At 57.6% G+C, this 12,059-nt stretch overlaps 1 protein-coding gene across 3 annotated transcripts; it reads right to left on the reverse strand.

The window, feature by feature from the left end:
- Nucleotides 1–1,122: 1,122 nt before the first annotated feature.
- Nucleotides 1,123–12,042, reverse strand: clcn5b (chloride channel, voltage-sensitive 5b). Of its 3 annotated transcripts, none has more exons than XM_029840368.1 (17): nt 11,759–12,042; nt 11,108–11,251; nt 7,194–7,357; nt 7,025–7,124; nt 6,758–6,945; nt 6,414–6,536; nt 5,827–6,033; nt 5,661–5,741; nt 5,144–5,378; nt 4,886–5,061; nt 4,669–4,809; nt 4,220–4,406; nt 3,703–3,845; nt 3,473–3,622; nt 3,289–3,394; nt 2,990–3,206; nt 1,123–1,686 (listed from the first exon to the last, which is right to left on the reverse strand). In XM_029840368.1, the coding sequence occupies exons 2-17, from the start codon at nt 11,241–11,243 to the stop codon at nt 1,596–1,598; spliced, it is 2,445 nt and encodes an 814-aa protein (XP_029696228.1). In that variant the 5' UTR covers nt 11,244–11,251; nt 11,759–12,042; the 3' UTR covers nt 1,123–1,595. The 3 variants fall into 3 exon arrangements, with proteins under 3 accessions (XP_029696228.1, XP_029696227.1, XP_029696229.1); XM_029840367.1 differs by lacking the exon at nt 11,759–12,042 and adding an exon at nt 11,357–11,700; XM_029840369.1 differs by lacking the exons at nt 11,108–11,251; nt 11,759–12,042 and adding an exon at nt 8,525–8,702.
- Nucleotides 12,043–12,059: the final 17 nt, after the last annotated feature.

Below are 12,059 nucleotides of genomic sequence, written 5' to 3' on the forward strand. Positions count from 1 at the left end.
TTCCTCGAACACAAACACGACAAACGAGTCCCCTGACCGGAGCCGGAGCGCCGCAAAATATTCGCCGACGCGCGCGCGTCGTCTCTGCGAGCGCTCAAGGTGCACAAAGAAACCGGAGGTCGGGTGTCAACTTGAATTGGGTTATTACCGCATCCAAATACTTTCACCGTTTGGTCATGTTAGCCGAGACAACCGGGCGGGTGAGGTAACGCGGGAGCATCAGGAACTCGCTAAAACCAAACGTGGAAATCAAGAAAATCGCCCGGAGGCTCGAGCCGTGTGAGCGCAGCAGCCGCGAGCGCAGCGGTAACACGAGCCCCATGTGAAGCCGCGGCGCTGGGAACCGATTCAGGACGGCCGATGGCCTCCAGGAGCCGGGAGCCGTGCACGCGCGCGCGGGAAAACACCTTCACACACACGTCGGGATTAATTCCACCTGTGTTTACATCGGCAGGGAGGCGGGTCCCCCTCCGTGGGCTAGCTTGATGCTCACCCATTTGCTACTTGTGATACTTGTTAGCTGAAACCCAACAAACCAAAGTTTTGTTTCTAAAACACACTTATTATATTTTATTCCCTGACAGTTGGAGGTGCAAAATTGTTGCGAGTCACATTCCCGCCACTAGGTGCCGGCACTTCTCACACATTTGTCCTTTTTGTCCATTTTTTTTTTTGGCCCATATTCACACGTTTAACCCGACCTTTATGCTAACGTGAGTGAGCAGAAGTCATTTTGATGGCGGGAATTCAATTGATTTTCAAGGCAACACACCGCCGAAGCTAAGAGGAAGCTAGCGAGAGGAGTGAGAGATCAAAGCCATTGGGTTCAGTTGTGGAAGAACTGGGACCGTTGCACTAAACAGCCCCAAACAAGCTAAATCAGCCTCAGATGGGACTCGGGGAGCGTTTCCATCCACCGTTAGCTTCTCTGAGAGGAACTTTATCAACGCTAATAAAGACGATTACGTGAAACGAACTCCTGCAGCAGCGAACCAGCGACAAACCAGAGCCGACGAGATAATGAAGCCGCAACTGAAAAGCATCACATCGAGCGGCTGTGGGACATAAAAGGAGATCAAAGGACATAAAGACACCATCAAAGAGCAAGAACATTAGAATTAAATGGGCCCGACCATGCGAGAGGAATAATTTAATGGCACAATTTTCATTTACATTCATTTTTTGTGTGTCTTGATTCTCACAGCTGCTAGCCTTCATGCTAGCTGATGTTTGCGGGGGGGGGGGGGGGGGGGGGGGGGGGGTTGTGCCTTTAAAAAAATATCTCAGGAGTCTCTATGACAAGAGTCACTTCTGGAGTTCCCAGGCTGTCAGCAAGTGTGTGTGTGTGTGTGTGTGTGTGTCCTCTTCTCACACTCCTGCACTCTTGGGCCCGGGGGCTTCAGGAAACTTCACAGAAGGAGTGGCTGGATGGGGGGGGCGGCGTGTCTGGACTCACCGAGGGGCGTGGAGCCCCCCCCCAGACCCCCCCCACCCTCACAGAAGAGAGAGGAAATAGTTCCCGTCTATCTGAAACCAGTCAGTCAACAGGAGAAACGCCGGTGTGGGAGGGGCCAGGGCCGGCAGGGGGCGGGGCTTCAGTTGAAGAGAATGGAGTCGGGGTCCCTGTTGGCGATCTGAGCCATGTGCTTCAGGATGTCCTTCTTGGTGATGATGCCCAGCAGCCTCCTGGTGACACGGGGGGAGACAAGACAGACTTTAGCGGAGCCGAGCGGAGGAGCTAGCACGCCGCCCGTCGGCAGAACGCCGTCGCCGTTCAGGACCCGCGGGGGTTCTGCACCCGGCGGCGCCCCAGAGGGACGGAGCTGACGTGTCTTTGCTAACGACGCTAACGACCTGGTCGGTTGGGTGAAGCGTCAGAGACAAAAGGTCGTAAAGACGATCAAACGCTCGGCGCTCCTGTCAGCGGGGGTCAAAGGTCACTAGAAGCGGACCCGGTCGGCAGTAACTTTCCGAAGACATATTTATTCCTTCCTCCCTCCGACGCCGCCTCCGAGCGAGCGCTCCACCATCATGTGGATCCACTCTCGCCCCAAAACCGTCCTCCACGATCCACCGAGGCAGGAGGGGGGGGGGGGGGGTCCGGAACCGGGACGGCGGCCCCCGTTCCCCCGCCATTCCCACGGATTCTCCGACCTTCACACTCATGTGACGGTTATTCCTCTTTCAGACGGAGACGTGGTTTGAATTTGGGCCGGGCCCCCGGGTTCTGACTGACTCGGGTCCTCGCCGATATATTGGGCCGGCGCCGCATGAAGCCGCATCAAATCCGGGTTTTAGAAGAGGCCGAAGCGCTCCGAAAGGGTCCAGCTGAAGCTGGAAGCGGCGGTTCTGCCCCGGCAGCTGCTCCCGCTCCTCAGACGCTCCGTAAATCAGCACCGGCCCGACTTTGAAGCGGCTCCGCGGAGAATTTACAGACGGCGCGAAGCACGAATCTGCCCCGTGTCGGGGCGCCGAGCAGCGCCGGGGCCGGGCCCGATTGTCTCCGTCAGTTTGGTTTTAAATGATCAGAACAATTTTTTTCACCTCTGATTTTTTTTTTCTGTCTTTCTCGAAATTTTTCGTTGCCGGAAAATAATTAAAAAAACAAAACAAAACAAAACAAAAAAAACGGAACTTTTGTTAGTTTGCTAATTTGCTTTTAAATTTAATTGAATTTTCTGGATCAGCACATTTTTATTTATTTGTTTTTTTGTGGTCCAGTCGTTAATGTGACATATTTAAATAATATGTCAGATAACAAAAAATACTGTTTATATTTAAAAAAGTTAAAAAGACGAATATTTCTCCGTTTGGAATAAAGAGAAATGATTTTAACGGTAAAGTCGGCGTGAGGAAGACAGACGCCGTCCCCCCCCCCCGTCTCCCTCTCCTCCACGCCGTCCCCCCCCCGTCTCCCTCTCCTCCACGCCGCCCCCCCCCCCGTCTCCCTCTCCTCCACGCCGTCCCCCCGTCCCCCCCCCCCTCTCACCCGTTGTGCGTGACCAGACACTGGCGCAGGCCCAGCTTCCTGAATATGTCCACGGTGATGTCCATGGGGGTGTGGTCGGTGACGGTGAAGGGGCTCAGGTCCATGATGCCCCTGAGGCGCAGCGGCGGGGGGCCGTCGGGGGCCTGGGCGGGCGGGTGCTCCGAGAACACCACCAGGGAGGCGCCGACCACGCCGTCCTGCCGCTTCCTGGCGTTGTCTGCAACGAAAAGAATGAGAAAATCCGCTCTGGGGAAAAAACAGCTGGTTGCCGTTAGCGACGGCGCGGGCGCGGGTCTGACCGATGGATATGAGCAGGTCCCTCCGGAGCACGAAGCCCACCAGCCGCGGGGACTCCTGGGAGACGACCACGGGGAAGCCGCTGTAGCGAGTGCTCTCCACCAGCGCCTGGGACGAGACGCCGCGTCAGCCACAGACCACGCCCTCCCGCCCCCGCCCTCCCGCCCCCGCCCTCCCGCTCCCTACCTCCACCCCCCCGACGGTCATGCTGTCCTGCGTGAGCACGGCCAGGGGGGGGTCCGACCTCCGGGGCCTCATCACGTCCACGGCCAGGCTGCTGTGCTCAAACTCCTCCTTGGGCTCCAGGAAGGGGTACCCGTTCAGCCGGATGTGGGCCTGCACACAAAGAAACCGTTCTGGAATCTAGGGCGGGAGGAAGGGAACGGTTGCCGCGGGCGACGGAGCGGCCCACTCGCCTCGTAGATGCCCTCCCGTCCGAAGGCGTCCGCCACCCACTTGCTGGTCATGGCCGCCGCCATGAGGGGGACGATGTACTCCAGGCCGCCCGTCAGCTCGAACATGATGACCACCAGCGACACCGTCATGCGAGTGACGCCGCCTGGGGGGCGGGCGAGCGAGAGGGAGAGAGAGAGAGAGAGGGAGAGGGGGGGTGAAAATGGACACGTGCTCGGAGGAAAAAAGGCATCTGGAGGTCGATCTGAAGGCAACGTGAGAAGTGTTATGGCTGCGCAGAGACAGACGCAATAATCTGAGATTGATTTCTGGGAGGGGGGGGCGGAGTTCTGCCCGCTCCCCATCTGGGTGGATTCTGACAGGTTTCGCCTCTTTTCTCCCCCAGCAAAAAGAGGGCGAGGGGATCCAAGCTGAATCCAATTACACGCCTCCCCGTGCCTGAAGTCAAGAACCCGGGGCCACGCCTCCCCCTGCTGGGACAACTGGACAAACCCTCTCCCAACGGGCCCCCCCCCTCACCTAAACAGGCCGCGGCGCCGACCATGGCGTACAGCCCTGGCGTGATGCAGTCGGCCTCCGGCGTGCACCACCCTTTGAAGATGAGCCCGTCGTGGTTGTAGTAGGCCAGCTGCTCCATGCCCACGCCCAGCAGCCGGCCGGCGATGGCGCCCACCGCCATGCTGGGGATGAAGAGTCCGGAGGGGACCTGGGGGGGAGGAGGCGCAGGTCAGGGAACGCCGCTAGGGCGGGAAAAATGTGCTGGAACACTGGAATGTCCCCACAGAGATAGAAGAAAAAGAGTGTTCAGTCATCAGCGGGAATCGGACCCACAGGCGTCGCTCCAGTGGATGAAACTGTTCCAGGCGTATCGGAGACAGCTGCGACACGCTACGCTCGGCCACGCCCCCCCCCCCCACAAAAATAAAAACAACTTAATTGATAGCAGGCCTGGTGGGGGGGGGGCTGACCTTCATGCCAAAGGTAACCACGGTGATGAGCATCTTGAAGAGCAGGGCCAGAGCCAGCTGCCACAGCGCCGTGAACAGGCCCGGCCCGGCCGGCCGGTCCGCTAAGCTGTTCCCGATGCCCGTTTCTGATATGTTGGCGGGCTGCGGGACAGGAAGCAGAGAGGTTAGACGCCGCCCGTCCGGCGCCGGAGCAGGAAAAGGAGGAACGGCGGCCGACCTGCAGGTAGCCGCAGAGCTGGGACGAGTCCAGCAGCGAGCAGTCGTTGAAGAGCTCCGAGATCAGCTCGGCGCCGCTCATCCGGGTGTAGCTGTTGGGGTAGGCGACCAGGGCGGTCACGGCGGTCACCGCCAGCACCTCCACGATGGGGTAGCGGCCCAGCCGAGTGGTCTTGCCTTCGCCGGGGGGGGGGAGAGAGGCGCCTGTTAAGCGGCGGTGGCGGAGGGAGCGGGGCCCCGCTTCAAAGGCTCTACTCACGTATCCTGCACCAGGCGATGTTGGCCTTGATGAACAGCGCCCCCCAGAGGCCGCCGAATATCCCCAGGAAGATGAAGGGGACCAGCTCCACCAGGTGCCACGGCGCGTGGAACTCCACGTAGAACAGCACCAGGCGGCTGTTCCCGAAGGGGTTGATGGAGCGCAGCGTGAAGGCCGCCACCAGGGCGGCGAAGAAGGAGCGCCACAAGGTCTTGAGAGGGAAGTAATAACTCACCTGGGGGGGCGACAGAAAAGAGGAACACATCAGATCAGAGGGAGCCCGCATTAGTAAAAACAGACCTGGCCGGCTTTGATCGTGGAATAAATAAGGGATCTGTTTAATATTCCTGTCAAAGATTTCCCACAACTCCCGAATAAACAACGGAAACATTCCAAAATCATTATATGACATCATCTGGATGATATCTTCTTACTGTCAGGCGCAACGCTCCAAAACACCCCCCCCTCCACCCCCCCCGTCTGTTTTTGCCTCTCGGATATTTGGCCGCTCGCTCACCTCCTCCAGGCTGAACAGGACCCCTCCGATGGGGGCGCCGAAGGCCACCGACACGCCCACCGCCGCCGCCGCCGACAGCACCTGCACAGATGCGAGACGAGGCGTCAGGATGGGGGGGGGGGGGGGCACGCCAAACCCTCCAAAGCTAAGCAAACCTCAGGCCCACCTCTCGCCGCTTGGCTTCGTTCTTGCGGTACTTGGTGAACAGGTGGCACAGGATGTTGGCGCAGCAGCACGCCACGTGCACCAGGGGGCCCTCCTTGCCCAGGCTGAGGCCGGAGGACACGGCGAGGACCAGGGTCACCGTCTTGGTGATCAGGGTCCACTTGCCCAGGTAGCCGCGGATGATGAAGCCGCTGAGGATGGTTTTGATCTGGGGGGTTGGCGAGAGAGCAGAGGAAGGAAAAACCGAGGAGCTGTGAGAATCCGCCTCTGCAAACAAGCGCTCTAATCCCGTGTGTGGGCCCGCCGACCTTTGACCTCCTGGAAAAACAGGACTGGGCTTTGGCTAAAACAAAAGGAGGGCTGGAGTTTATGTGCTCTGCTGAGTAAACCTCACGGGGGAGTGTGTGTTTGGGTATGTTGGGCTTTGCACTTCTGGAAGAGTAAGCAATTCCTCAGCCCCCGGCTCCTTCTGAGGAGGACGAGCAGCGGCCAAAACGCTGCCGCCGCCGCCGATAAACAATGGATCCAGTTCCCCGACTTACACCACTGAAAGGAAATATGTTGGAGCGTGGGGGTGGGGGGTGTTACCTCGGGTATTCCAGAGCCGCACGCGTATGGAGCGAAGGCTCTGACCAACGTCACGGCCAAGAACGCGAAGAACAACGCCCAGACGATGTAGATCAGGTAGTTCAAGATGTAGGAAAAAGCCCCCTGACGGGACACACAAAGACAACAGACGTATAAAACCCGCGTGCACGTTTTTATTGAGCGCAAATTCCTGTTTTGAGCTGGAAAAAAAAAACCGCATTCTTGACTGTAATGGCGGCGTTCGGCCACTAGATGGAACTAAAGCGCCGTTTCAACAGCACGGCCGCTGACTTTGATCTCAGGAGTTCTTTCCTTCTTTGATTTAAAAGCCGCGTGGTGTCTACCTCTGACGTGCCCGTTATGAGCTCCCCCCAGGTCTGCCACTGCGGACAGCGGTCCCTGTCCTTGAAGGTGGTCTCGCTGGACTTCCAGCAGCAGTGCTCGTGGCTGAACCAGAACCCGTCCAGGCAGATCCCTTCCTTCATGTCCGTCAGCCAGTGGGCCGCGATGTCGATGCCGCCGGCCAGAGCGCCTGCAGCAGAGGGGAAACGGGTCAGGGAAGCATTTCTGGCCCCTCCCATTACCCCCCCCCCCCCCACCCCAAACGTTACCTGCCATGAGTCCCACGAGCAGCATGAGCAGCCACCCCGAGAAGGCGTCGCTGATGCTGTGCAGCAGCGCCGCCGTCGACCGCCTGCTGTTCTTGGTGATCTACGCAGACGGGGGGCAGGTGAGCTAACGGGCGCGCTAGGCTAAGGCTAACTACCTCCTCACGCGCACCTCTCTGTGCCTGTCGCGGTCCTTGCTCTTCTCCCGGACCCAGTCGATGGTGTTGAAGTCCTCGTAGGTGCCCAGGCCCGGCACGGGGTCCTCCAGCGGGTCCATTAGGCTGCCGGGGCCGGTCCCGTTCGCGCCGGCTCTGCTCTGGTGCTCCTCATAAACTCCTGACAGCGGCGGACGGAGACAAAAGGAGCGGTTAGCCTTGTCATTTGACACTTCGCTCTGCCGGATCCGCGGCTTGGAGGCGCCCACCAAAAGAGCCCTCGGACCCCTCACGCGTGCACGTCGGACCCGGTTCCACCCAAAACCTACACAGCTCCAGCCAGAGGTGTCATTGTGGGTTCAATCCATGGTTTTTGATACAGAATATAAATTGAACCAAGTTGCTCTCTCTCTCTCTCCCTCACACACACACACACACACACACACTCTGATGAGTGTTTTCACATCAGCGTGTTGCAAATGAGAAAAAAAAGAAGAAACTTGAGGATGTGGCAGCTCCAGCCGTCATCATCCTGTGGCAGCCAATCACAGGTGGCTGCCACAGGAAACAGGAAACAACAGAGGAAGTCGAGATGCGTCTGATTAACGGGGAGCAACCGTCATCCGAGCCGGAGCGCGACCGGGGCAGCGCGCGCGCGTGATGACGTGACCTTACGGGCCCGGTACCGAGGTTAGAAACAAGCGGGAGCAACAAGAGGCAAAGTGGAATTTAATTAATAGACAAGCGAGTTGGAGGGTGGTGAACAATGGGAAGCATTCATCCACGCCGGGAGGCATTTCCTCCCCCGCCTGGCAGGTTCCACCGGTTTTAAAGGAATTAATAGCATTTTTTTTTTGGCGACACCTTTTGTTAGCCGAGGTGGAAATGGCTTCAGGCGGGATCTTTGTCAGCTCGGTCGCGCTAATTAGCGCCGACGCTACAGCTACAGCATCGCGAGGAGTCGCCAGACAGGTGTAGGTGTGGAAGGCGAATCAGGCGTTAGCCGCGGTCCCGCGCTAGCTCGGATGGAGGTAAACAAGCAGCGCGCCGCTCGACAAATATACAGGAGCAGGCGAGAATAAAGCCTGATAAATGTGACACGCACACACACACACACACACACACACACACACACACACACACACACACACACACACACACACACACACACACACACACACACACACACACACACACACACAATCTGAATCACAGGGGACATCACGTCCACATGACTCGCGGTTATAAACAGTCTTAATGATTACACTCCTCCCTGACTCAGTATTCCAGAATGTGGCGTCCTGTGTAAACGGCCCCTAAGGGACACGTCGCCCCCCCCCCGGCTCACCGTTCTCCACCAGATCCACCTCGTCCACCTGCGTGGTCCACAGCCTCCAAGCCATGTCTCGCTCATGTCCCCAGGACGGCAGCGGACCGACTGAAAGCCTCCTGTGGGAGGCCGACTCCTGTAATTAGCCAGTGGACTCCAGGAATGAGTCTGTCCGGGAGGGAGATAAAGTGTTTGACGCTCCGGTAGGAGGCGTCTGTTAAAGGTCCAGGACGTCCCGGAGCTCCCTCTGATTGGACGAGGAGGTTCCCTGCGTCAGAAATGAGGTCACGTGTGTTTAGGAGGCCTTTGATTCATGTGGGACGGCGACGGTCCTCCTGATGGAACGCTGTGGGATCCAAGGTTCTGGAGAGGAGGACCCGATGACGGCGTTCCCCCCTGAACCCCCCCGAGACCCCTGATGGGCGCCAGCGGAGCAGGTCTCACACTGAAGGCCAGAGCTGGCGGCCATGTTGACCATATTCAGTGACCAAGCGAAGCTAAAGGCATCACACACACACACACACACACACACACACACACACACACACACACACACACACTTGCAAGGACTCCCGCGGACATAAACCCCTCCCAGCTCCTCACCCCGAGCCAAAAATGTCCTCACTTTGCTGGTAAAACACGCATTCTCAGTCCTGACAAACATGCAGTCCGGTTTTGAACCTTGACCTCCGCCTGGTTGCCGCGGGAACCATCGTCTCCCGTGACCCCCGTCAGCAGGCCGGGTCACGCAGCTCCTCTGAGATTTAATCACCCGGTTAATATTTTCTTGGTCGGACTAAAGAATGATCAAATCTAACGATGCGTTCCTGTCTGAGGCCGTAAACACTCCTGCCTTCGTTGTGTCGTAGCTCATGAGACGCTGACACACTTACTAGACTCCCTAGTTAACTGGTTTCTACATTAACTAACCGGCGGTGATCCCGCCTGCCTGCGGCTGGCGCCCGGATGGCGGAGGTGGCGTTTCTGGGTAATCTGCTGACAGCCTCGTAAAGTCAGATTAGAAGCACAAAGTTCCCCTTGGGGACGATAACAGCGACAGATTCAGGTTAGCTCACGGGGTTTGAGAAGATAGTCGGCGTCACGTGACCGTGGTCGGGGGGGGGGGGGGGGGGGCGAGCACGCCTCAAATTCCGGTTTGGGTTAAACGGTTGCGGTTAATGTTTTGTTAGCAGGTGTGAATCAATGTCCCAGCGAGGCTTTTCCAGGGACACGGGTAGCAGGCGTTAGCGTCCTCATTAGCATCGGTGCAGGAGGGACTGATTGGAATCACAAACAAAAATGGGAAAATTACCAGGAAACTTTACGACGGCTCCGGAATCCAGGCAGCTAAACGCCATCGCGGGCTAGCTAACCGCTTCTCACAGCTTCCGTGGGGTCTAATTTTGCTCTCTAAAGTTGCTCTCTCTCTCTCTCTCTCTCTCTCCCTCACACACACACACACACGCACGCACACACACACACACACACACACACTCTGACAAGTCCAGGTCGTACAGCGGATCTAAACACGACCGACGGTCTCCGAGACGAGCCCAAGATTCCACGGAAAGAGCTGGGAATTTGGTGGGAACGCTGCCTCCGCCACAAACGCAAACCCCGGCAGGCGGAGGGTCCGGATCAGGAGCGCCCGCGTTGTCGCCGACCGAGCTATCGGTGTTTAGACTGGCAGCCCCCTTCCCAAGACCCAACAGGTCCCCGGAATCACAACTGGAATAAGAGCAACATTTCCAACATTCCATCTGATAATTCCAAGATGTTAATCCGAGGGGGGTTTGTCCATATTAGGAACCAGCGGCCCCACATCTTCAGGGCAAAAGCGTCCGTATTTGAAGTAGACACACACACACACACACACACACACACACAGAAGCTCATCTTCAACAAACCACTGTGTAATTACAAACAAAACACAGCTGTCGCTTCTTTATTTAAGAAAAAATCCTGCTGACAGAGGGGGAATATTAAATTCAGCCCCTCCAGCTCCGTCCAGACTTCCTTCCTGCTGCTGCGGGCTTATCTCTCCGCTCCAAAAACTCGCGGCAGCGTGCAAACAAACCCGTATCGGCGCCTCGGAGGACCGATTGTCCCTAGGGGGAGAAAAATCTGTCTCCGAGGCGAACGCTGGCGCAGATTTCATCCGACCCGAGGTGAAACCCTGAGGTTAACGGGGATTATTGATGAGGCGCGCGGGCGACTTCCGGAGGTCCTCCGGTGAGGCCGTGCACGAAGGGGAGGTGACGGCGTGCACCTGAAAACACGGGCAGGCAGCCACTGACGAGCCGGTGACATCATCGGTAACCAGGCAGACTGGTGGCAGGCGCCACCGCTGCTTCCACAAACCTCTGAGGTGCACAAACTTCCGCTTTTGTGTGTGTGTGTGTGTGTGTGCGTGTGCGTGTGTGTGTTAACTGATTATTCAGTGTGTGACCGCAGCTCAGTCCAACTGTGTGGCCCTCAGCAGGATCACAGACCCAGATCTGCGTCTGTGTCTGTAAACCACCTCAGATTTGTGTCTTCCATGTGTGGCAACGTGTGTGTGTGTGTGTGTGTGTGTGTGTGTGTGTGTGTGTGGCAACTGACCCGAGCTGAGAGGGGGGACATCGTCCGTGCTGGAGAAGTCTAGTGTGGCCCCGGCAATGTCCACCATGTCGTCGTCGTCGCTGGGGGGGTGAAGGCCATCGAAGCCCCCGTTGCAGTAGCCCGGGTGCTCCCTCATCCTGAAGCCTGCGGAGAGCAGAGGGACACGGGCGACGTGAGCAGAAGCAGCAGCACCCCCCCCCCCCCCCCCCCCCCGCGAGCGGGTCCGGAAGGGCAAAACGACGGCTCTACCTGATTTCGTCCAAAAATCAGACATTTCGAGCGGAACTGTGGACATTTATAGCGAGTCTCCAGCCATTTTACGCACGAAAAGCCCCCGGGAGGAGCGGAGCCTGGCGAGTCCGGAGGAGCGCGGCGCAATAATGACAACTCGTCTCCTGTTACAGGGAAGTTTCTGCGATTATTTCCGCCCCTGTCCCCCCTCCGCTGCTCTTGTTCTGACTCCTTTCGACATCGCGGGCGGAGGAGACCAACGGCGTCCGAGCGAAAGCAGATAATTAGCTTAGCTTAACGCCCCGAGCCCGGGACGACCGACGCGCCGGGGGAACTTGGGTAAATGTCCCCGCCGGTGGATCACGCCCATTTTAGAGCAACCTCGGCAGGAAAAGGTGCTGAGTCAAGCTTCGGCTGTACCTTTATTGACGAAACGCAGCTGTCAGGAGCGAGGACGGAGCCTTGTGACTCGGATTTTCTGCTCCGTCCGTCTTCTGCTGCTTGTGTCGACAGCAGCTCCGTTAAAACCCTGCGTCACTCCGTCCCCATCGGCGCCGCTTTAAAACGGCGAAGACGCGTTAAAGTTATCGGCTGCTGGCTTCGGTTTCTGGTTGAGTTCCCATATTTAAACCAGCTGTTGTGAACTAAACGCTGCTGAGTTGTTTTTGCTGCGAAAAGTGAAAAATCGTAAAGCTAGAGTTAAACGAGCAGGAACAATTTC

Source organism: Takifugu rubripes, chromosome 8 (assembly GCF_901000725.2).
Source record: "Takifugu rubripes chromosome 8, fTakRub1.2, whole genome shotgun sequence".
Classification (NCBI taxonomy): Eukaryota; Metazoa; Chordata; class Actinopteri; order Tetraodontiformes; family Tetraodontidae; genus Takifugu; species Takifugu rubripes.